Genomic DNA, 21,551 nt, shown 5'->3' with positions numbered 1-21,551 from the left:
GGCAATTCTTCCACACTGCTGAGAAATGTATCAAATAATATAGTTTAAATACTTTTAATGTGCCACCTAGCTTGCAGCACATATACATGATGGAGAGGAAAGCAAAAGTAAATTGGTCTTTAAAACTTAAAATATGGTAAATAGAAAACAATTGAAAAAAAGTGTTCTAAAGGTGAAATGCCCTTTTATTTTCTAAATAAATATAGAATATATAAAAATACCTCCACTGGTAAGCAAGCTTTCATTTAGGGCCTTGTAATTATTAGTCCATCTGTAAGTGCTGTATTATCTAAAGTTCCAGAAACAACATACTGATGAATTTGGAAAATCCTAATGTACGTATATTGCTGTTATTGAAATAAGGCTGTTTTTTTCAGGTTTCTTTTGTTTTTATATTTGAGAAGCAAATACGTGAAGTAGGGCAAATTGACTATCCTACCAGTATTTTAGAGCTGTTTACCCATTGTCTTGTGGCAATATATTGATGAAAATTAAACTGGGCTCCTCTGAGGTGGAACTGCTTTCTATCATGTTTCTGATGAAAGTCATGGAAAAGAAATGATGCTCAGTGAGCAGAAACCTGTCTAGTATTATCTTTATAATAAAGTATATTTTCTTTTTAAATCTGAACATTTTAAAACGTTGGTAATGGCACCTCAATCGGCGCTGCGGCATCCCAACTGGCAAGTGCCTTTACTTAACAACACACACCACATCTGTTGGAAAAATGTTGTATTTCATTACTTGCTTAAAATTACAGTATTTTTTGCTATTTGTCAGTAAAACTTTAAAGGAAGTGGTCTCCCAACTTTCATAAGAAAGAGCATAACTGTCCATTCCTCATTAATAAAAAATGAAACACATCTTACTTTTTCTTCTATTCAAGAATAGAGAGCTTGATTTCCATTTAACCTCTTCACCACAAAAGGCGTCTCTCAACGCTGAGCAAATAGCAACAAGAAATCTATTTACATTTTCCCATGGAAGCGAATATTTCCTCACTTTATATTTATATATATATATATATATATATATATATATATATATATATATATATATATATATATATATATATTTATATATGTACAAGCATCTACATTTTTTTCTATTTCCACAGAAGGTTGTTAAAGATGCTAGATTTAGCAGCAATTGTGAAATTTCCAGCACATTTTCTAAACCAAAATCAAAAACCAAATCTACAGGGCAAAGAAAAATGCAAGGTGTGAATTGCAACAAAATATATATCTTTTCCCAAATAATCTATGTGCTTGTCACTGTACACACAATTATAAACAGTGGAGACAAGTAAAAAGCACAAGACACCTACTAAAGAGGATAAAGGAGGATAATGGAAACAAACAAAAACAAAATGGATCACAGCAGAATCCTGATAAAAACCCACCCCTCTAACGGTATTTGCAATTGGAGAAATGATTTTCCCTTTTAATGTGCATTCAAATACAGATAAATAGTCCATTTCCCATGTTCTTTATGCATTAACATAAAGGACCATATTAAAACTAGAATATATAAAATAAGTTAATGCCTAAAATCAACTATAAAGACTTGCCATTGCCATAAATGTTACAGCTTGTATACACATCTCTAGTCTATAAGTATTTAGTTCCAAATACAGAGACCAAAGTTAGCAATTGCATGTATGCAGAGCTAAGTTATATCACTAATAAATACACTCACGTAAAACTCTAGAAGATGACCATGGTACAAAAATGCTTTAATGGTGCAGTTCACAGAAAAAAAAGAATGATGCAACCTCTAGTTGCATCAATTGTTCTTGAACATCTCTATGCTAATTCGTGGCAATTTCTTTGCTGTCTTCCACAAAGCGCATAAATCTGAAAGATGTGCCATTTTCACTGCTTGCTAATTTCTCCAGACCAGCTAGAGGTGCATTTGGTTCAGAGTTCTGGAGCTTTTCTAGGCTTCCAGTCAGGCCACTGATGGGGGAGCTCCCACCATTTCCCAAGCTTCCAGCCATTGGAGTAATGCCACCATTCTGAATGACAGAAATCTCATTGGTCTTCATGGCCAATCCATTAGACAGGGCTGCCGCATATTGATTCCAGAAACTTGAAGGATCCACATTTCCAGCCCTTGTAGCTAAATCCTTTGGGAACATTTCAGGGAACTTAACAGGGTTTCCTCCAAGAAAAGCCATAGGTCCATCAACTGAAAGTCTTCTTCCTCTTCTTGCAGGTGTGCTGTTCCACATGTGAGTTCCCATATGAACCTGGGATCAAAAAGATCAAAACAGAGATAGTGTAAATAAAGAGATTTACAATGCTTATTATCAAAATGTTTCCAATTCCATATCGACAAATACTCTCCTTAAAAACTGTCATTCTCAATAAACAATAGTCATTCTTATTACAGAGGCAAATACAACAGGCTATTGTTATCAGGAGAATGTTTACCTTCATTTCAAATGCCCTATTGTTAAACAGCTATAAACAAGATGGAATGCTCACGAGTTCTAACATCATTTTTTTTACTGCACGAGCTAAGATTAAAATTATATATATATATATATATATATATATATATAAAATAATGAAAGAAATAGAAAAATAGAAAAAGAAAGGAGGAAAAAGGTATGGCTCTCTGATTACTCTTCTGGAGAGGAGTTATCTTAAGAGTAATTATTCATCTCACATTTCTGCCTGCAATCTCTAGAGACATCCTCTGTCAACACCATGTGTACACATGCAAAGTGCTCAGCTACTGCAGAAGGACCTAAATCAGACATGCTCTAGCAGAATAAGAGTATCTCGTTTACACAAGGAACAATTCAAAAGTATTTTATGTAAATAAGTCTAGAAAGAACAATTCACCTATGAAATGCCCTGGTAGTACCACCAATGTTATCCGGAAACCCATTATCCAAAGGCTGTCTCCCATAGACTCCATTTTATCCAAATAATCCAAAATTTTAAAACGGATTTCCTTTTTCTCTGTAATCATAAAACAGCACCTTGCACTTGATCCCAACAAAAATATAATGAATCCTTATTGGAAGGCAAACCATCCTATGTCCTTATAAAATTCAAATACAATACATGGAATGCTCAATTCTTAACCAATTCTCATCTTTATTATTTCAAGTCTTTGCATAGAAACTCCTGGGCTTCACCCTTGGTAACACAAGATAAGCGTTCTGGCCTAATCTTACCCTGCAGTTTATTTTCCTGTCTCTAACACTGCCACCACCCCCTCACTTCCTCCTGGGATTATTTCCTCTCTGAAGCAACTTTATTCCTGCTTTCAAAACTATACCCACAATAAACCATTTTCATAACGATATACTTTTATATGTGCCAGGTAATCCTAAATAGAAAATTGCCATTTTAAAAATTAAAGGAAGACCCTTGGGATCCCACAGTGCACACAAATGAACCAAGGGCACACATACATGTTAGGTCACATAAGCCAATTAATGGACAAAATTCTGTCTTTTACTCCCACATATGTTCTTGTTCCTGATACAGTTAGAGCTGCATTATTTCTCATCCAATGCATCACACAGACCATTACAAAATGGTGGCTCAAGGTATGATGTAAAAAGGAAATATTTACTTAAATATATAATTCACTTTTTTTATGCTTCTTTGAAATGCTATTTTATATGATATAAATTGTCATTTAAGTATTCATTTGGGGGGAATATTTTCCTTTAAATCTTTGGAAAAGGATGTTACAGGTATAGGACCTGTTATAGAGAATGCTAGTGTTTTCTGGATAACGGATCTTTCCATAATTTGGATCTTCATTACTTAAGTCCACTAGAAAAGCATGTAAACATTAAATAAACCCACTAGGCTGGTTTTGACTCCAATAAGGTTTTATGATTACACAGAAATTGTTTTATAAAATTTGGATTATTTGATTATACTGGAGTCTATGGGAGACTGCCTTTCCATAATTCCAAGCTTTAGGGATAATGGGTTTTCGAATATTGGATCCCATACCTGTACACATTACAGAAGGCTGAGGACAATGAAGGCTTAACTTTCCCAAAAAGAGGCTGCCATATAAAGCTCTCTCCTTTGTACTTATTCCTTAAAAGAAAGTAATTCCAAAAATTTAAATGACACAATCACAATAGATCAGACAAAGGGAAACCTGAAGCCCTGAAGATGTTGTGGAACTACAATTACAAACATTCCACCGACAGTCTTGCCTGCTGGCGAGTTGCTGTATAAGAGCATCTGGAGAGACAAAAGTTGCCGATAACTGCAATAGATAGATTGAAAGACTTTTTTTTCCAGGCTAATTTGTCTTCCCAGATAAATTACATTGTTTTACTGGAACCCAAATCATTTTTTATTGCTTTAGGTAATCCAATAAAAGATTTCTTTCATTTGAAAAAAAAAAGCCAACATGCCAAATAAGCTATGAACATGCAGATATTTTGTAAAAATATGGGTTAAATTAGAAAGCTGGAGTAACATAATATCTATCTAAGATGAGGGTGCTTTAAATAAATCTAGATGATTTTAATGTACCGGGTTTAAAGAGCTAATGCATAACAGATTCCTGCTTTCAAAAAGCTACAGAGATAGAAGAGCGATTCTGAATGTCTTCAACGAGTTCCAAATCCACTAACTCATGTCTTATAGTAGTTAAACTGCCAGAGAGGACTCTGGGTAATAACATAACATACAAATAAGCACAACATGGTATTATGGCCTCTCTAGGGGTTTTGATTGCTGCGGCCAATGAACATAACAAGCAAAAGATTAAAGCAAGAACTATTATATTTTTAAAGTACTCTACGCTATTTAATATCTATTCGTGATAAATCCACTAAATAACTTTTTTTGCTACTATGATGCAGTTGGAATATATTAGTATACATTGGCCAGGGCACCAACTTCCAAAGAATTTATTAGGGAACAAAAATCTAGCATGCAAAAAAAATAATTGTATCACATTCCGTTCCCATTTTGCACAGGTCAAAAATGTTACAGGCCTTGACTCCAGATGTCCTAAACAGTCCCAAGTAATGGCCTCCTACAAAATGTGCTCGCTACTAAGAAACCTGTTGTCATTGCAGAAGTCAGCATAAGGCAGAGATTAGTGACCAAAGCAAGTCTTATATGCAGCACAACTAGAAATCAGAATCAAGCCAAAAGCAGTGAGCAGGGTGGGATTCTACCAGAGACTTTTTGTACCAAATCATGATAAGTAATGCCAAAGAATTACTAGTCAGTAAAAATGTATATTTCATGATGGAAATATGGTCACCTAAAAAATCAAGACCAACATAAAATAAAAACACATGTGCCTTCACTCTATATAAGAGGCAATAATAAAAAGTAATTTAAAAAACAAAACACAGCTCTCAATATTCAGCCCTGATATTGTGACCAATTGGCTTCTGTAAAGGCTTTACAAGACAGGAGAGACAGCTCTGTTGGACTTGGAACTCAGTTTGCTTCCTATTACAATATCTACCAGCGTCTTGTGGCAATTGAGCAAATCTTTCATGCAAAGTGGACCCAACAACCTTTCTGGACCTGGAAATGTTGCGCCAATGGCTATTTTGTAGTTTATTTATATTAACTAGTTTGGAGTCTATTAAAAACACAAAGAAATTTTAAAAATGCAGGGGAAATTATATTTTTGGTATTACTGGCCCCTTTAGTCCCTGGAACTTTAGTTGCCAAACTTAGATTCTGTCTGACTCTATGGGCTAGCAGTTCACTGTATGAATAAGCCTACCATAGCCAATTTAACTGCAAAATGGCCTCAAGGTTAAATCTTTCATGGCTAATATAACAAGTGATTCTCTATTACACAATGACGGGGCTTGAATGCATAGAAGCAGTAGAGTCAAGAAAGCGTGCAACACTTACATGATTCATTAACAGTTAAGCGGAAATGCAGTTAATGGCATTAAACAATCACACATTCGACAACTTTCATTACTTTGTCACAACTTCTTACACCTAATATAAGGCTCACGTTTTAAAACAAAAATGGGTCTGATAAACAGTGTAATTTATTTAATAAAAGAGCAACTTAGGGCAATACATTTACATGCATTATTTATCTCATATTCCTACCAATTCTCTAAAAACCACCAAAGCCCTTTTATTGAACTTGCTAAAAACAGTTTACTGCCCACTTTCAACATCCCTTTTCCAAAGGGAAGAAACAAGCTATTACTTTACATTCATCGACTAGTGCTACCTGTTGAAGGTTATGATGGATGCTTCTGAAGGCAAAAGCAGCATGACAAAATAATCTGTTAGAGAACTAAACAGAAAAGAAATGATAAAAAAAAAATTATAAAAAGCATTCCCCCATCAATGTATTCCTGAGAGGCCTTTTTTACTTTCAGACAAGCATCCCTGATGAAGAATGTAGGAAAACCACAATCAAAATTAAAGGCAAGGAAAGTGATAGATAGCCCACCTAAAATTGTATAAGCTCCCTCTGTATACCATCTGTACAAACTTAGAACCACTAATCTGCATGCATGCATGCAGTTGGGTGTGGAGGTGCATGATTATATAAAGGCGCAGGGCTGCAAAGCATATAGTTTCATACAGGCTCTGGTATTCCATGTTGAGTTTTAATTGCAATATATTTTTAAGTGCAAGGATGGTACTGTCCATTTTTAGACAGAAACTTAGAGCAACACTTATGTCTAAAATGTGACCAACAGCATCCAGGGCACTTGCTAATTGCTGCAAATTCGGAGCTGGCTGAGCTCCGAGCTGGAAGGACTACGGCTGGACCCAGAAGGCAGATCATCAGGTAATGGTTTTGCTGTTGGCTCATAGCCGATGACCCCTCCACCAGTATGTCAGCGCAGTAACAAGCCAGAAACTTGTGTGTCAACTGCAGCCCCCACCTGCCAGACTGCCTGAAGCCCTGCAAGTATAGCAATAGCAATCACTTGATCCTCACCGGCTCAGGAAACTGCCAATAGTAACACATCAGGCGGCAAAAGTTGCACATGTTATTAGCCTAAAGGCTGTATTTACCTTTCATAACGTATCAAAGACATCCTATGTAAGTCCACTAATTGTGTTGTGTAGGCAAGTCATTTTTTAAAGGAAAACTAACAGAATGGATTTCCCTATGGAGTTCATGAGTAAGTATATTGGATGAGTATTTGCCAATGAAGTCTGTAACTCCCTATAGATATAGGCTTTAATTTGGAAATGCAAATCTCTTTTTCTATTGTATTGTTTCTATTGCAAAACAATGTGGGTGGAGCTGTACAGTCACCAGAGAGGGCTTTATTTGCTGGGTGTCAGAAAATTTTGCCAATTGCCATGAAGTATATACTGAATTGAGACTGGTGCCATCTGCTATAGACGCCCGTTGCAAAATCAGAAAGAGACATAGTGGGCAGATGTATGAAAGAATCTTGCACAGGGACACTAACTATACAACTTTATATTTAAGAAAACATACATTCCACTTGGCTTTATTTTAGGTACTGCAATAATCTGGGTCTCCATTAGAAAACAACTCAGTGGACAGATCTCATACCAGCAGCTCTCTGATGGTTTTGTAGTTCAGTAATAGTGCATACTAAATTCTCTAATTTGGCTGCATTCATTTATTTATGGAATGGGTACACAAACAGCTTTTAATAGAATATTAAATAGAATAGAGCAGCACAATAGATATAACCTTTTTCCAGAAGAAGATCTTCTACTGTTATCTTCTATTGTTAGAGTTTACTTTAAATTCTATGACCAAGTCTCCTAAAATTATTCTGTTGCAAAGGCCTTCCCAAAACTTTGAAATAAATACATAGAAACAAAACTCTATAGAATGTAGAACATATATATATTTACAGCACTGGACTGTTTCAGAATCCAGGCAGAAATGAAATGCTTGCAACTTTGCCATGATTTCACCTTATGAATAAGACTGCATATGTCCCACTGGAGTGCTCCTTGTTCTCGTAGGACCTACGTCCCAGAAGTCGGCAGCAGAGATTATCTTCCTGCTCACAAAGTGATCGATCTGTTATACTAGCATCAGCCATGCTTTACTGGCCCAGCCAATTTTTAACCATGGGGATAGCTATGCATTTAGGGTTAATATTATATAAAATAAATAGAACAAGCTTAAACTGAAAGCCAAACTTACATTGCTACTCTAATAATGTCAATGCTTTCTTGCTAATATTCCTGCCCTGTCACACACACATCACTAGTGCAGTGCAATGGCACAAGACTCCTGGTGCTCAGTTTATGATTGCTTCATTAATATCTGATTAATGTCCAGTATTTTCTTGAAAATGCATTATAATGTTGAAGTAACAAAAATTCATAACTAAGGGCATAGTTTCCCCCCATTTAAGAAGACACTTGCTGATGATGCCATAATATCAGGTTCAATATTCTATAGAGAACAATATTACAGAAGGGAAATCCAAAGACTCCTTAGCAAAGAACAGAAATGAGTGCAAAGCATGAACTCTGTGTCACGACAGATGCAAAAGTCTTATTTGGATTGTTGGCCTATGAGCTTGCATTTCACATTGTCACATGTAACAGCTGAATCTTGGAGAACAACCAAATGTAGGAAACCTTTTAAGTAATTAGTCATTGTGGCCTTATAAGCCTTTAAGTGGAATTGCAGTGCCTGCATACTGTTAACGACTGGGAAATAAACGAAAGGCAGTACCCACAGATAATCTGCATTTTTTTTAAACTACACATGGATTATCATACTGGGTAGTGCTGTAAACAAATTCCATCTCATGTGTAAATCAATGAAAATGTGAACCAAGTTTCTTACCTTAAGATTGCCTTTTGTAGTAAATGCTCTTCCACATATAGTGCAGCCAAAGGGTTTTTCACCAGTGTGAGTCCGCTCGTGGATTTGTAAAGCACTGGAAGAAGAGAATGATTTCCCACATGCATTGCAGTAATGCTGTTTAGGAGTCCTTCTGGCCAAAGCAGGAAGCAGAATGGGTGATGTGGCAGAAGATGGCAGAGATCCTGGTGAAACTATATTTGTAGGCTGTTCTTTAATGTCCTGAGAAGAGCCATGCATGAAACCATTAAACTCAGTCTTTATTATAGTTGCCAGTAGGTTAGTAGGCGTTGAGGGAAGTATTGAGTTTGGTGTCATACTGGAACTGGGTTCAAAGAGTTGTGATGGTAGATCCCTCATCTGGTGAGTGAGCATATGCTGTTTCAAATTGCCCTTTGTTGAAAAGCCACGATTGCAGGCTGTGCAAATAAATGGTCTCTCTTTGGTATGGCTTCTATAATGAATGTCCAAGGCACTCTGACATGCAAAGGTTTTGCCACAAATATCACATATATTGTTTTTATATTTACTCCGATCTCGGAATGGAAATAGCACACCTAAAGGTTCTTCCTTGATCACTTTATCTGTGTTACTAGATGTCAAGTCCAAAGCCCCTCCATTAGCTGGTGTAGGGGACAGTCCATTTGTTGTGTCAAGAGATACAGGTCGTTGAAGTTTCTCATCTGTGTTGGGTGATTTCAGATCGTCATTTGTGCTATTGAAAGGAGACAAAGCATGCATGGAGTAAGAAAATTCAGAGGCAGCAGGGCTTCCAGCACTCTGGATTTCCATGTCACCACCAAGAGATGAGGAGTCATTGGTCATACCATCACCCTCAATAGACCCATTTTCAGCTGACTTTAGACTGGCTTGGAGCTGTTCAGCAAGTCCAGCATTGATCAATTTCATTTGATTCTCTAAAGCAGTGATACTTGAAACTGCAGGCGGTAGTGGGGAAGAAGATAGGCTGTCTTGAGATGCATCAATAGATTTAGGGGTGTCTGGGACACTGCTGTCTGGACAATCTTCCATGTTTTCATCTGAGAAATTGTCTAGATCATCAATAGTCTTCTCATCAAAGGACCCAGTATCTGATTCCATGGAATCAGGGTAGCTTTCAGCAACAGGAGTATTAGGAATGTGCCCTCCCATATGCATCCTAATATGCTGTTGGAGTACAACAGCATTTGTAAATTTCTTTTGACAAATTGGGCATGAATGCTGTACTCTAAGAGGTGGCATGGCACGATGGACACTATAATGAGTCTTTAAGTTACCTTTAGTTGTAAAAGCACGACCACAAATTTTGCATTTAAATGGTCGTTCTCCAGTATGTATCCTATAATGCATTTTTAGAGCACTATGGCAACTCAGGACTCTGTGACAAATAACACACTCATTTGGATCACTTGACTTTTTGTCAATATTCTCTACAAGCTGTTGAAGTTTTGAAGTCTCTGAAGCAGGTGTCACATCCAAAATTCCTCCAAATGGAAATTTTGCTTTAAATTGCTCTGACATTAGAGGTAAAAGCAGATTTGGGAACATGACTGATATGCCAGAGTCAGTTGTGGGAGAGCAGGCAGAAGTATTAAGATTTTGCAGGGAATCTGAATTTTGAGACTGATGTTCCTCTTTGTCTAGAATGGGTGGCATGGCAGCCTCAGCCTCATCTGGAAAATCAATAGTTTTTTTTAAAAGTAGCTCTGAAGCTGTCTCACTTTTTACTGAGTCAGGTGGGCTGGCAGTGGGATGGCTAATAGATATAGGCTGGGGCTCTTCAGTTTTTATAAATGGAGTCAAGGTGGGAATTGTTGGTGGGAGAGGCATACCCACTGATGTTGTGAGGGTAGTTAAAATTGGTTTACTGTCCAGCCAGTTAGTTACAGGCTTTTCTGGTGGGATAGACATCCCATATGGTATACCGGTGCTTGTAGAAATATTATCTAAATGTTCTGGCACTGGATATGGATTCATCTGAATATGGGGATATTTCTCTTTGTGACGCTGAAAATGGACTTTAAGATTCCCTTTGGTGGAAAACCTGTTTCCACATATGTTGCATTTAAATGGTCTCTCGCCAGTGTGAGAACGTAGATGGATCTGCAAGGCACTGTCACTGCCAAAAACCTTAGCACAAAATCTACACTTGTGTTTGAAGAATGCCTCATCAGATGTACTCTTGGTTTCAAAAGCAGTCACACTGGGTGGCTTACTTTTCCTCAGTGAGTTTAAATCCTCTGCTGTTGTTCCTATGCTGGGCAATGCACTGGGGAAAGGTGTGGCATTAGGGGAAGGTTGAGGTAGTAGTGGGTTGGATGCAGGGCTTAATAAACTACTTATTGCAAAAGGTGGTGATGATGTTACAGGTGCTGGTTGATTATTGACCTGTGAGCCACCAGTGCTTGATGGTACTCTCTCTGAGGAAGGTGGATTAACTGTTGCTGCCAATGCATTCATATTTGGAGAGGAACTACAGATGGATGGAACTGTGTTAACAGAGTTGCTCTGAGGTAGCTGTATGGTGGGTAGTTGCTTCATACCACCGATGCTCGCTGACTGGCTAGCAAGACTTTGTGCTAAGCCAGCTGCTGCAGCTAGCTGCTGGGACAAATGGGAACTCAGAGTAGTCAATGGAGTGGCAGATACCCTTAAAGCCCCTTGAGGGTCACTAGATGAAGTGGGCATCTCTGCACTCTGTGATGCCAACAGTAATATTTGGTGACGGATTTGTTCAATTAGATGCAACTGGTGTATCTGCTGTTGCTGTAAAGCCAAGAGCTGCTCCATGAATGCAGGCACTGCCAGTTTATTGTTTGCTGCCCCCTTAGTTTTGGCTTCTTGGGAGAATTGTGCCACTGCCACTCTAGTGCTCTGAAGGTTCTCAATGATGACATTGCTGTTAATCATAGAGAAGTTGCCCAAGGCTGTCAGATCCCTTACTTGAGGTAGCGAAGTTGTGATAGCTGAGGTACCCAATGTGGGATTATTACTGCTTGAATCACCATTGTCCACTTTGTTAGAACCACTGCTGCTATTGTTAGTTTCCGAAATCTCCACCTCCACTGATTCTTCATTGTCAGGCTTGCCGTGCTCACCATGCTTTGAAAGGTCACTGCAGTCTGCTTGATCTGAGTTATTAATTGTGTCATTCATGTGCTCATCAGGATTATCCGAGGGAGGACTAGGAGAGCTGGCTTCAGCGGGAGGTGGTGGATTTTCATTCACAATTAGAACCAATTGATTTTTAGTGCAGTTCTTCTTGTGTTGCAACAAATCTGATAGTTCAAAGAACTCTGCACAACATCTGCTACAGACATGCGCCTCCTTGTTCTTGGGCGTCCGATGGATTTGACCCCTCTCTGTGTTTCCTAAAAAGGGGAGAAATTCAGAATTATATATATATATATTTTTTTTTTCTTTTAATAAAAAAACTTATTTATGTCTTTCTTTCTGGAACTGCTGTTATTCATATTAAAATGGAACCGAAGTTAAAAACAGACAAACAGTACACAAAAATAGATAGAACATCAGAACAATTAATGTACAACTTTAAAAATAATAATAATTTAATCTAAAATAACTAGTGAGAAAGCCATCAGTGCTGGTGTTTTATATAATCATTTCCATGTCATAATCCATCAAAATATAAAATACTATGAACCGCAGACATTTGGCAATAATGAAATTCCATAGAAAATATTGATTTCCAATATTTCATGCTGCTTATTGTCTAGTTGAAGCACTCGTTTTCAGTGGCCTCTGATATACTTGGGAATCATTTAGACCCCCATCAACGTATTCTGACACAACGAAAGGAAAGTAAACTGATTAAACTAATTTAAACTGATCAAACTACATAAAAAGGTTTGAAATAAATATAAAATAAAACTATTTTTGTACACAATGTACAAAGTTTAACAAGCAACTAGCACAATTAAAGGAAAATAGTTTACAAGAATTCTTATAAAAAAAGTAGCTAAAATCTGGATCCTGCTTTACAGTAGCATCATCCTACTTAATTCTATGGAGCATATTGAAAGTTGCAGAGACTCTAGAAAATCAAAGGGGAAATATATAAACATAACACACCCTGCACCACTGTATGCATATCAGAGATTTGTATATGAATGGTTTAAAGCAAAAGCGCAATTGTTGCTTGCAGTCCTCTATTCTCATTATTTGCTCACATTTCTTATCACACCCAGATCCATTTGTAAATGAAAACTCAAACTGATCCTATTGAAAAACAGGATGGTTTCCTACTGTTTACCTAGCATGAAGACAGAAACTGCTGTTTTGTAAAATGGAGAGTGGTTATTTTACAAGGCTGTGAAAACCCCCTGTTTAATTCAGAGATTACCACCCTGTGTGTTTTACTGCATTTAAAAAAATATATAATGGGAGTTTCCGTGACTCCACAATCCATATTCCACTAAAATTATTTTTCAAGCTTCCACTGACCTTCCTAAATTTCTTGTATTGCTGTATTTTGCACACAGTTTCCAAGCACATTTTAAACTCAAATCATCAGGAATATTGCACCAACATAATTTTAGATTACAACAGCTAGTATATATACATCTGCTTGCATAATATTCCTATTAGTCTACTTTTTTCAGAAACACACACCAAATTTTGTATGTTTCAATGTGAGTGAGTAGAGAAAAGAAAGTGTTTGTCTAGATAGATGATAGATTTATAAACAGATAAATGAAACCCTATTGTGCCTTTTATACTGAAATTTAATTTTAAGCTTCAAAGAGACCGGGATCAGTGTGAATGATTTTGCTATAAAGTGCTGTGAAATATGTTGGTGCTATATTAACAAATACTTGTATTAATGTATAATATGTAACACACACACAAACACATGAGTGCTTGTACTCTTTGGTCCTGCCATCCTAACTGTGAGGGGAAAAACGGGGGGGGGGGGGGGGAAATTGGCACGAAAAACTTCTTTTTAAATAACATTGTAAAGAACATCCCAGGCAGGTTATTGAAAAGTAAAATAGAGGATGCAGGTTTTGTGAAGGAACAGGGAATGTATATGCCTTTTAGAGGCTTGCTTTTCACCCATAGAAATTCCGTTTCTAATATATTCAAGGGAAATGCTGGTTGCACATTTCCATATGTAATGGTTATGTCCCCATCCACTTTTACAGCCAATTATGAAGGAACAAAAAGCCATTCTGTTTGTGCACACAATTTGAACGAAATGCATTAAAACTATTATGTCAGCATGTTTTTTAAGCTCTATATTCAGTGGAAAATACTTTTCAACCAGATCACATTTATCAAAACATAATGCCACTTTAAAAAACAGTTTTGCTTGGTCAGCTGTGCTTAGGCAAATAATAGCAGATTCAGAGCTAAACAGCTCACAGAGCGGGCCAAAGCCTCCGCTCCAATAAACCAGGCACGATTGCCAAAATAGAGCACTTTTTTTTTTGGAGAAAACCAGCAGAGTTCTCCTGGATTTATATAGTTAAAAATAAAACACATTTCCAGACACCTTAAAATGCTACATTTAAAAAAAAAAAAACAATTAAAATACTGGGTTATTTTTCTTATTAACAAAAAAAGAAAAAACAGAAAGAAATTTATACAAGCAGAATATTTTTAGACAGTGTAGCTAAGTGCAGCACAACTGTAAAGGAAACAAAATGGCAATATAAAATACATACTTTCATGATTAAACTTTAGTTTTATTTCTTCTGGTTCAGATTTCATTTCTTCGGATTCTCTGCTGATCCTTAACTGTAGCAAATCCAGTGTACCTAAAATTAGAAATAGATGACGGTGTGTTTGCAAACAAAGAAGCAAAATGCTATTCATGCTGAAATACTGATATTCACCAAAACTATATACAGTGCCCAGAGATCAGTTAATATTTCCCCTAATGACTAACATATCTGATAGAAGAGTTTGTGTATAGGTTTTTCTAATCCATTTACTTATATACAAATAATTTTAAACCATAAAACTGTAATGTGTTTTCAAGACTCTGTAAGTTGATATGAATTATGAAGCCCACTGCCAAACATAATGCAAATCTATTCACAGTAAAATTCCTGAGAGAAATATAATTCAAAAAAGTAATAAAAGGACCATTCTGATAAGTAATAAAATGCTTAAAAACTATAGGCAATTGCAGTAATTGAAATACTGTAAATAAGATACTGAGGGGAATAAATGCAAAAAAAAAGGTGCTGTAATAAGTCAAGAATTTAAATGGTATGAAAGAGGTTGTTCACCTTCCAAACACTTTTTTTCTGTCAAGTTGCTTTTAGATTCTGAACTGTTACAATTTGCTACATCAGCATCTCCTGTGGAATATTTGCAACCATTGTAACAGTTGTCTTGAATGAAACTCATGGTTGGATTCTGCTCTGTAGGGCCAAATATAAGAAATGTATCACTTAGAACAGTTTAGACAGACGGTGACCCACCCCCCAGCTGCTTTAGACAGACATAAGTAATTGAAAAATGAAACTTTAAACTTCAATATTAGAAAAATGGTCATAAATATAAGGGGGTTGAAAAAAAAATTGTTTCTGGTTAACTATCTGAAAACAACTGAACTGAAAAAAGTGTTGGAAGGTCTACAATCTTAAAATGGAAAATATAATTGTCATGTTATATTAGCGAACACTAGGTGGGGATCCAGATACAGAGCTTTGAAGGGAACAAAAGTACAGGAAAACTTCACTGTCACGCTAAAAAGAAAGACTCCTTGAGGCAACATCTACACTTTGGCTACATAAATATTGGCATTGAGACAAGAAACTAAATCCCAGTTGTTTTGGAGAGCACTGGTCTATGGGAAGTACTTGTCAATCCTGCAGGAAGGGGGAATGGGGTTAGTGGAGAAGTGGTGCTGATAAGGTGTTGTTAGTCTGTTAACTCCCTGCTAAGAAAGATCAGGAGAACTGGATCTGGGGTCAGAGAGAGAGAATCAAAAAACATATTGGGAGTCTGAACTTTGTCACCTTTTCAAGAGATGAGGCCAACAAGGGTTAAGAAAGCAGAACACTTAGATTGATGCACATCTCCAGGCATCAAATGAGCATAAAGAGTTGCTTTCCTTCCTAATTTGGGATGTATATCTGTGGATGGATGGATGAGTATTGGGATGGATGGATCTAAACAGACCCACAGATAAAGAGTGTGAGAGAGAGCAACACATACAAAAGTGCCCGGCAGCAACAAAACTGAAGTTTCCTAGAAATGAAAGGATGCTCCCTTGTGAAACAAGACAAATGCCAACCATTTTAGATCAATTATTGCACCAATAACAAACAGAACACTCCAAATTAGCAACTGATACTACTAAAAATAAAATAAAAACATAAACGTAAGTCCTTGTTCCAGCTGCAGGAATACAAATTTTTTTTTAGCATGAAGTGGCTCTGGTCCTTGCAAAAAATAAATACATCCAACAACTAGACACAAAATAGATTAACATTTGGGGAAATAGGTGTGAGAAGGGATTTTTTTTGTCAGATGAAGAAGTAGTAGAATTTATGTTTATTTTTAAGCAGAGGAGCAGCTGATTATTATATTCCATGATAAGAAAACATCAGCCAGCGCAGAAAACTTGTTGCGCATCCGTTGATGAAAAAGTAAATTATCATTCAATTGTAAAGGGGATCGTTTTCGTCACACACATACAGTGGGTGAATATTTACAAATTAAAAATCGGAAGAGTTGTTGAGACCCTGACAAACAAATCTAAAATGTTTGGACCGTTATTTAAATATAAGTCAGGCTGCGCAATTGCATAGGGCAATGAATGAAAAATGTAACGTTCCCAAATTTACTGCGCCGTGTATTACCGGCATAGTAATATTATTATTACAAGAGGATTATCCTGTAAAACTATTACAAACCATGTCCTGCAGGCAGCTTGCTCAAGACCTGGTGACTAAATGCTTGGTGATCTTTTCAGCCCTTCTAATCATTTACCCAGCCTGGAACAGTTGACGTTTTAACAATAATATCTTGCCCGTGATATATTTATGGAAAAAAGTCATAATTTAGTTATGTCCATTTAAAATCCGTTAAAAAAAATAAAAGGAAAAAAAATCACAGCAGATTACGATTCGCCACCCCCCGTCCTTTTTTTTTTTACAGCCTATAATTTATCTATACAAAACACAGCAATTATGTAGCAAAAGGCAAGATCTTAGATAGAAAGAGATGGCTTTGATGTAGTTTTTCCCCTTACCAATAAAAGTGGTAAGGAAACAGGATACAAAAGGGTTTGCTCCAGAAAAACACCACACATTCCACTTAATAATACTTTATATTAGAAATGCATATAACTACTTTAAAAGAAGTACAGATTCCTTGGGCCGAATGTGTGCCTAATACACATCTATTCCTATAATATATATGCACATGTATTTTAAATTCTATAAACTCATTTGTGGACGCTACAGTGTAAGGAGTTTAAAGAGATCGGATTAATACACTCAATAAGGATAGTATTTGGCATCAAAAGATTTTGGTGCGGTCTGATAAAACCAGATACATCTTGGGATGGGAGGAATTTGCATTCCTAAAGAAAAATCATGTTATATTAAAATATATAAAGAATATTTTAAAGACTGAAAGTTCTTAAAAGCGGTTTGGCGGATAACTGGTTTAATGAGTAACCAAGCTTAGCTGGCAGTGGGTTAATCTTTTAGCTGCGAGATCATGAAATCTATGGATCTACTTTTCACCAAATAAGTTTGCCACAAGCAGCATTGGTACCTATTCCAGTTTTGGCCATTTTTTTGGGGGGAGGGAGGGCATTCAGAGAGGTCACAAAGAGGAAAGAGATAAAGCAATGGAAAAGCTAAAAGTTATCTCAAACAGTCAAAAGGTGTTTCCTTCTGCTGTCTCTCTAACTCACCCCTTGCAAGTAGCATTTAGAAGCAAACGTATATATATATATATATATATATATATATATATATATATATATATATATATATATATATATATATATATATATATTTATAATATTCACCTCTGGGGATTGAGTTCAAAGCTCGTTTGAGCTCATTGTTTGTTGGTGAATGGCTTGGGAGATGTCCCCCTTTTAATATCATAATGGGACTTGCTGGGCAGGCTGCTACCCCTGGAGCTTGTTTAGGAAAGGGGACAAATCACCGCTCAAAGGGGGGGCTTCTGTAACAGAGCAGCAACTGTCACACAACAAAGGTAACGAAATCAAGTCGCACTTAGGAGAAACTGCACCTCTCAAAGCCAGATCTAGAAATATCAGCCCCGATTGCCCATAGAAGTATTAAACAGTGGTCAAGGTGCTAGGGTAACATTGGAGGAGCCGATGAAGACCCCCAAAATAAGCGTATTCCTCCCCCTCCACTGCTCCCAAATTCGCTGCTCCGTCGCTCAGTATAAACTCAGTAACCTACCGATATTGTTTATATACTCCGTTGGCATAAACAGTTCTGCAGTCCATCATGTGTAGTTCCACGTGTATAACAGAAAAGTCAAATAACGTGAAAAATGTGCTGAAGGAGATGCCCATGTTGCCCCGGAGCAGCACTGGGCTCCCCCTTGGCACCCACGGGCAGCACGAGTGCATCTCTAGTCAACAAAGAGCTCTGTATAAACTGAAAGGGATGAGATCCCAAACTTTCCGAGTGGTGCCACTTTCTTGGGGTTTCTAACAGGTTCCAAACAGGGTAAGTCGGAGTGCCCCGAAAAAAAGTGCTCTTGGCACCGGGGCTTAGTAAACGTGCGGAAAGTCACACGTTCAAGCAGAATTAGAAGGGTTAAAGTTGCTGTCGGGAATGTCTGAAGCACTTGGGAGCAAATAAAGATGAATGTAGCCAACACTTGCCTGCGGGACTCGAAAGAAAGTAGCTATTTGCGGAATAAGAGGAGTTTCGGAGATAAGAGAAGGGGGTGCCACTTACCATGACTTCCAGGCAAGGCCAGGCAGGGGTCCGATTGGAAATGCTGGGGTTTCGGCTGCTTCCTCCGAGACATGCTGGCTCACACATCAGCTGGGACAGAAGACAAATAATTTACTCCCAAAATGTGCTCCCAATTGCGGCCAGGGAGCCCCAGCCAGGGCGCATGTGTCCTGCCATAATTATGATGATCAATAATGCATTGCGATTAATCATAGGAGTGGGGTTAGTAATAGGGGAGGGGGGGGCTGGCACATGGCCAGCTCTATTCAAACCAACTCTCCCTAATCAATGAGCCTGTGATTCGCCAGAGGCCTCTGTCTTTCTCAGCTGCCACCCAATGATAAGGGGGCCGGCTCACAGGGAGGAGGCGGGGGCTTGTGTTTGGATACAAGGTTAGCCCTCTTAGCAACATCTCGCCGCCGCCACTACAGGAATGTTTCAGGGGGCGATATATGGATGTACCCAACTTCCCATGCCCCTTTCTTATCAGGAGATTGATGTAGATCGCAAGCTCTGCGGTCTGTGAGGCGACAGCTGAAAGATACGCAGGCGAAGAGCTGCCTATCCGCTACTAGCTACCCCCCACAATATCGCACCTAAAATCCGGGCATCGCATCTCCATCCCATCTAACTACCTTGTTAGCGCGATCTGTCGCACCCAGTTATATGGTCTGCTCTACACGCATCTACTTTCCAGTGTTCCAGACCCAATAACTGTTGCTGAACTCATTTGGGATCTAACATGTGTAGTTCAGCAACAGCTCGGACTGCAGCCCCAGGGATCTGTTCCCACCAGTAGCAGATAGGCAATAGGTCCGGAACTGCGCTTAGTCGGGGGCTCCTATACTAACAGAAGTGAAAAGCTCAATATCATAGGGTACTAGGAGACACTTTCCAGTGATACTACACAGTAGCTCTATCCGACTTTCTGCCCTTCACATCTCAGGGAATAAAAAGTCTACGGACTTAGCATCTTCCAACAGTCGCTAGTTGCTGGGGGTTCAGATTTGTGGATTTATGACGTATCTGCCGCAGTTGGGGGCCCTGGATTGGCCCTCACTGGCCAAGTGAGGCGTTTGTAAACTGCAGATCAAGTTTACCTTTAAAAAAAACCCCTATGTCCCAGGGTGTAATGTTGTCCAGGTTATAATCGGCCGCCCGGCCACTTTCACTCTTCTTGCCTGATAACCTCTTTGAAGTCTTTAAAACGCTGGAGTTTTTCCAGCCTGAAAGTTGTGTGTCGCAAGTAGCAAGACCAGCCCACACGTCTTTGATTGGTTACTGTGCCTGTCTTTCAACCGAAAGGCTACTATTTTAAGAATAGATTAGTGGGCGGAGCCAGGCAGCCAGTGGACAGAAATTGCAGGCTCAGTTCTCCACAAAACAGCATAGAGGGAGCCTTGGGGTGGCAGCTTCTGCTAGATCTAAGCCACCACTTTTGCATGAAACAATAGAAAAACGCAAATCAGATGAGCTGCTTGTCTTCATACTTTCTCCTTTTCTCAGCCAGAATCCCTCCATACAGTACCACAGGCAGGACCGCCATCAGAAATCGCAGGGCCCCATACGACAAAATTTCCTGGGCCCCCTGGGCTGCACCCACCGCAACCCCCACCTACAGGTCCGCCCTCCCCACCCCACAGGTCCGCCCCACCTCACAGTAAAAAATATTGGTGGCTAGGGTTCCCACATGTTAATAAAAAGATATTGGTGGTCAGGGCCCCCCATAAAAAAACTTTTGTGGCCAAGGCCCCCCCCATTAAAAAAATATTGGTGGCTAGGACCCTATATTAGAAAAAAAATTGGTGGCCAAAATTGGTGGCCAGGGCCCCTTAAAGTCCATGCCTTCCCGAAGTCAGCAGCTCTCAGAAAGATGGGGGGCCGGCTAATCAAGTAAGTGTGGCGTGGCCGGGCCCCCTTACCCTCAGGGCCCTCTACAACTCTCCCCCCTGATGGCTGCCCTGACCACAGGGATACTATTAGTCAGTGTCGGACTGGCCCACCGGGATACCAGGAAAACTCCCGGTGGGTCAAGGTGTCAGTGGGCCCTCCTGCTTCTAAACATTTGGCTTATGTCATGGCCATTACCTATTTCTATGAGAATAAAGAGGCTAAATAGATGGAATAATAGGTTATAGTATGTAAAGAAAGGAGAATAGGAGAATAGAGGTTTCGTAAGGAAAGGAAGAAAATAATACTTAGAGTGGGCCCCTGGTCTAAAGGTGTTTGGGTGGGCCCCTGGTCCAAGGGTTTTTTGTGGGCCCCTGGTGTCCCAGTCCAACACTGCTATTAGTCTAAGATGATCCCTTGGTGTCCAGAACTGACCCCTTGTACCTCAGCTCGTCAGAAAGGTGCTTGCTCATAGGAATGACACCCTTCATATAACAGTGCGGTGTCTTTTGCTTTCTTTTACTCGTTCTAATAATAAAATATACCTATGGCCGGATTATATTCTAATTTAACTCTTTGTACTACTAATGAACATAAAATGCAAGTGTTTATTATAATTCCCCGCTGATAAGGTATGTTTAGAATAGGCAAGATATGGTTTTTGTTATATTTATGTATTTGTTGTACAGTATCAGTACATATCAAGTATATATATATTTATGACTTGCACACTGTCTTCTAGTACTAGGGGGACTCTCTTCCTCCTGACACAACGTTAAACTCTGTTGGGGGCTGAGTTTGAAGGATGGACATAATAATGTTTCAATAGGTGATACTGAACAAGTCATTATTTTTCACTGAATATTTAAAGGCATCCTTTGGCAGAGATTGATCTCCAAAAGCTTACAGACATGCAGC

At 38.5% G+C, this 21,551-nt stretch overlaps 1 protein-coding gene across 6 annotated transcripts; it reads right to left on the bottom strand.

The window, feature by feature from the left end:
* Window positions 1-717: 717 nt before the first annotated feature.
* Window positions 718-20,039, bottom strand: LOC108715370 (sal-like protein 1). 6 transcript variants are annotated; one of them, XM_018260446.2, is made up of 6 exons: window positions 19,844-20,039; window positions 18,744-18,833; window positions 15,066-15,200; window positions 14,496-14,588; window positions 8,791-12,179; window positions 718-2,251 (listed from the first exon to the last, which is right to left on the bottom strand). In XM_018260446.2, exons 2-6 carry the CDS (start codon window positions 18,814-18,816, stop codon window positions 1,811-1,813), a joined length of 4,131 nt encoding a protein of 1,376 aa, XP_018115935.1. In that variant the 5' UTR covers window positions 18,817-18,833; window positions 19,844-20,039; the 3' UTR covers window positions 718-1,810. The 6 variants fall into 6 exon arrangements, with proteins under 6 accessions (XP_018115935.1, XP_041417058.1, XP_018115934.1 ...); XM_041561124.1 differs by lacking the exon at window positions 15,066-15,200 and having other exon boundaries at window positions 19,844-20,034; XM_018260445.2 differs by lacking the exon at window positions 19,844-20,039 and having other exon boundaries at window positions 18,744-19,809.
* Between the last annotated feature and the right edge of the window lie 1,512 nt (window positions 20,040-21,551).

This window comes from Xenopus laevis, chromosome 4S (genome assembly GCF_017654675.1).
Source record: "Xenopus laevis strain J_2021 chromosome 4S, Xenopus_laevis_v10.1, whole genome shotgun sequence".
Classification (NCBI taxonomy): Eukaryota; Metazoa; Chordata; class Amphibia; order Anura; family Pipidae; genus Xenopus; species Xenopus laevis.
The sequence above is the reverse complement of the archived record's forward strand: the minus strand, read 5'-3'. Positions and strand labels throughout refer to the sequence as shown.

What these genes read in the sequence shown, in the direction of transcription:
- LOC108715370 (XM_018260446.2), bottom strand. Translation starts at nt 18,816, where the DNA reads ATGTCTCGGAGGAAGCAGCCGAAACCCCAGCATTTCCAATCGGACCCC. An exon ending in AGAAAAAAAGTGTTTGGAAG is followed by an intron (nt 14,589 to 15,065) that starts GTGAACAACCTC and finishes TTCTAATTTTAG; the next exon opens with GTACACTGGATTTGCTACAG. An exon ending in ACTAAAGTTTAATCATGAAA is followed by an intron (nt 12,180 to 14,495) that starts GTATGTATTTTA and finishes TCCCCTTTTTAG; the next exon opens with GAAACACAGAGAGGGGTCAA.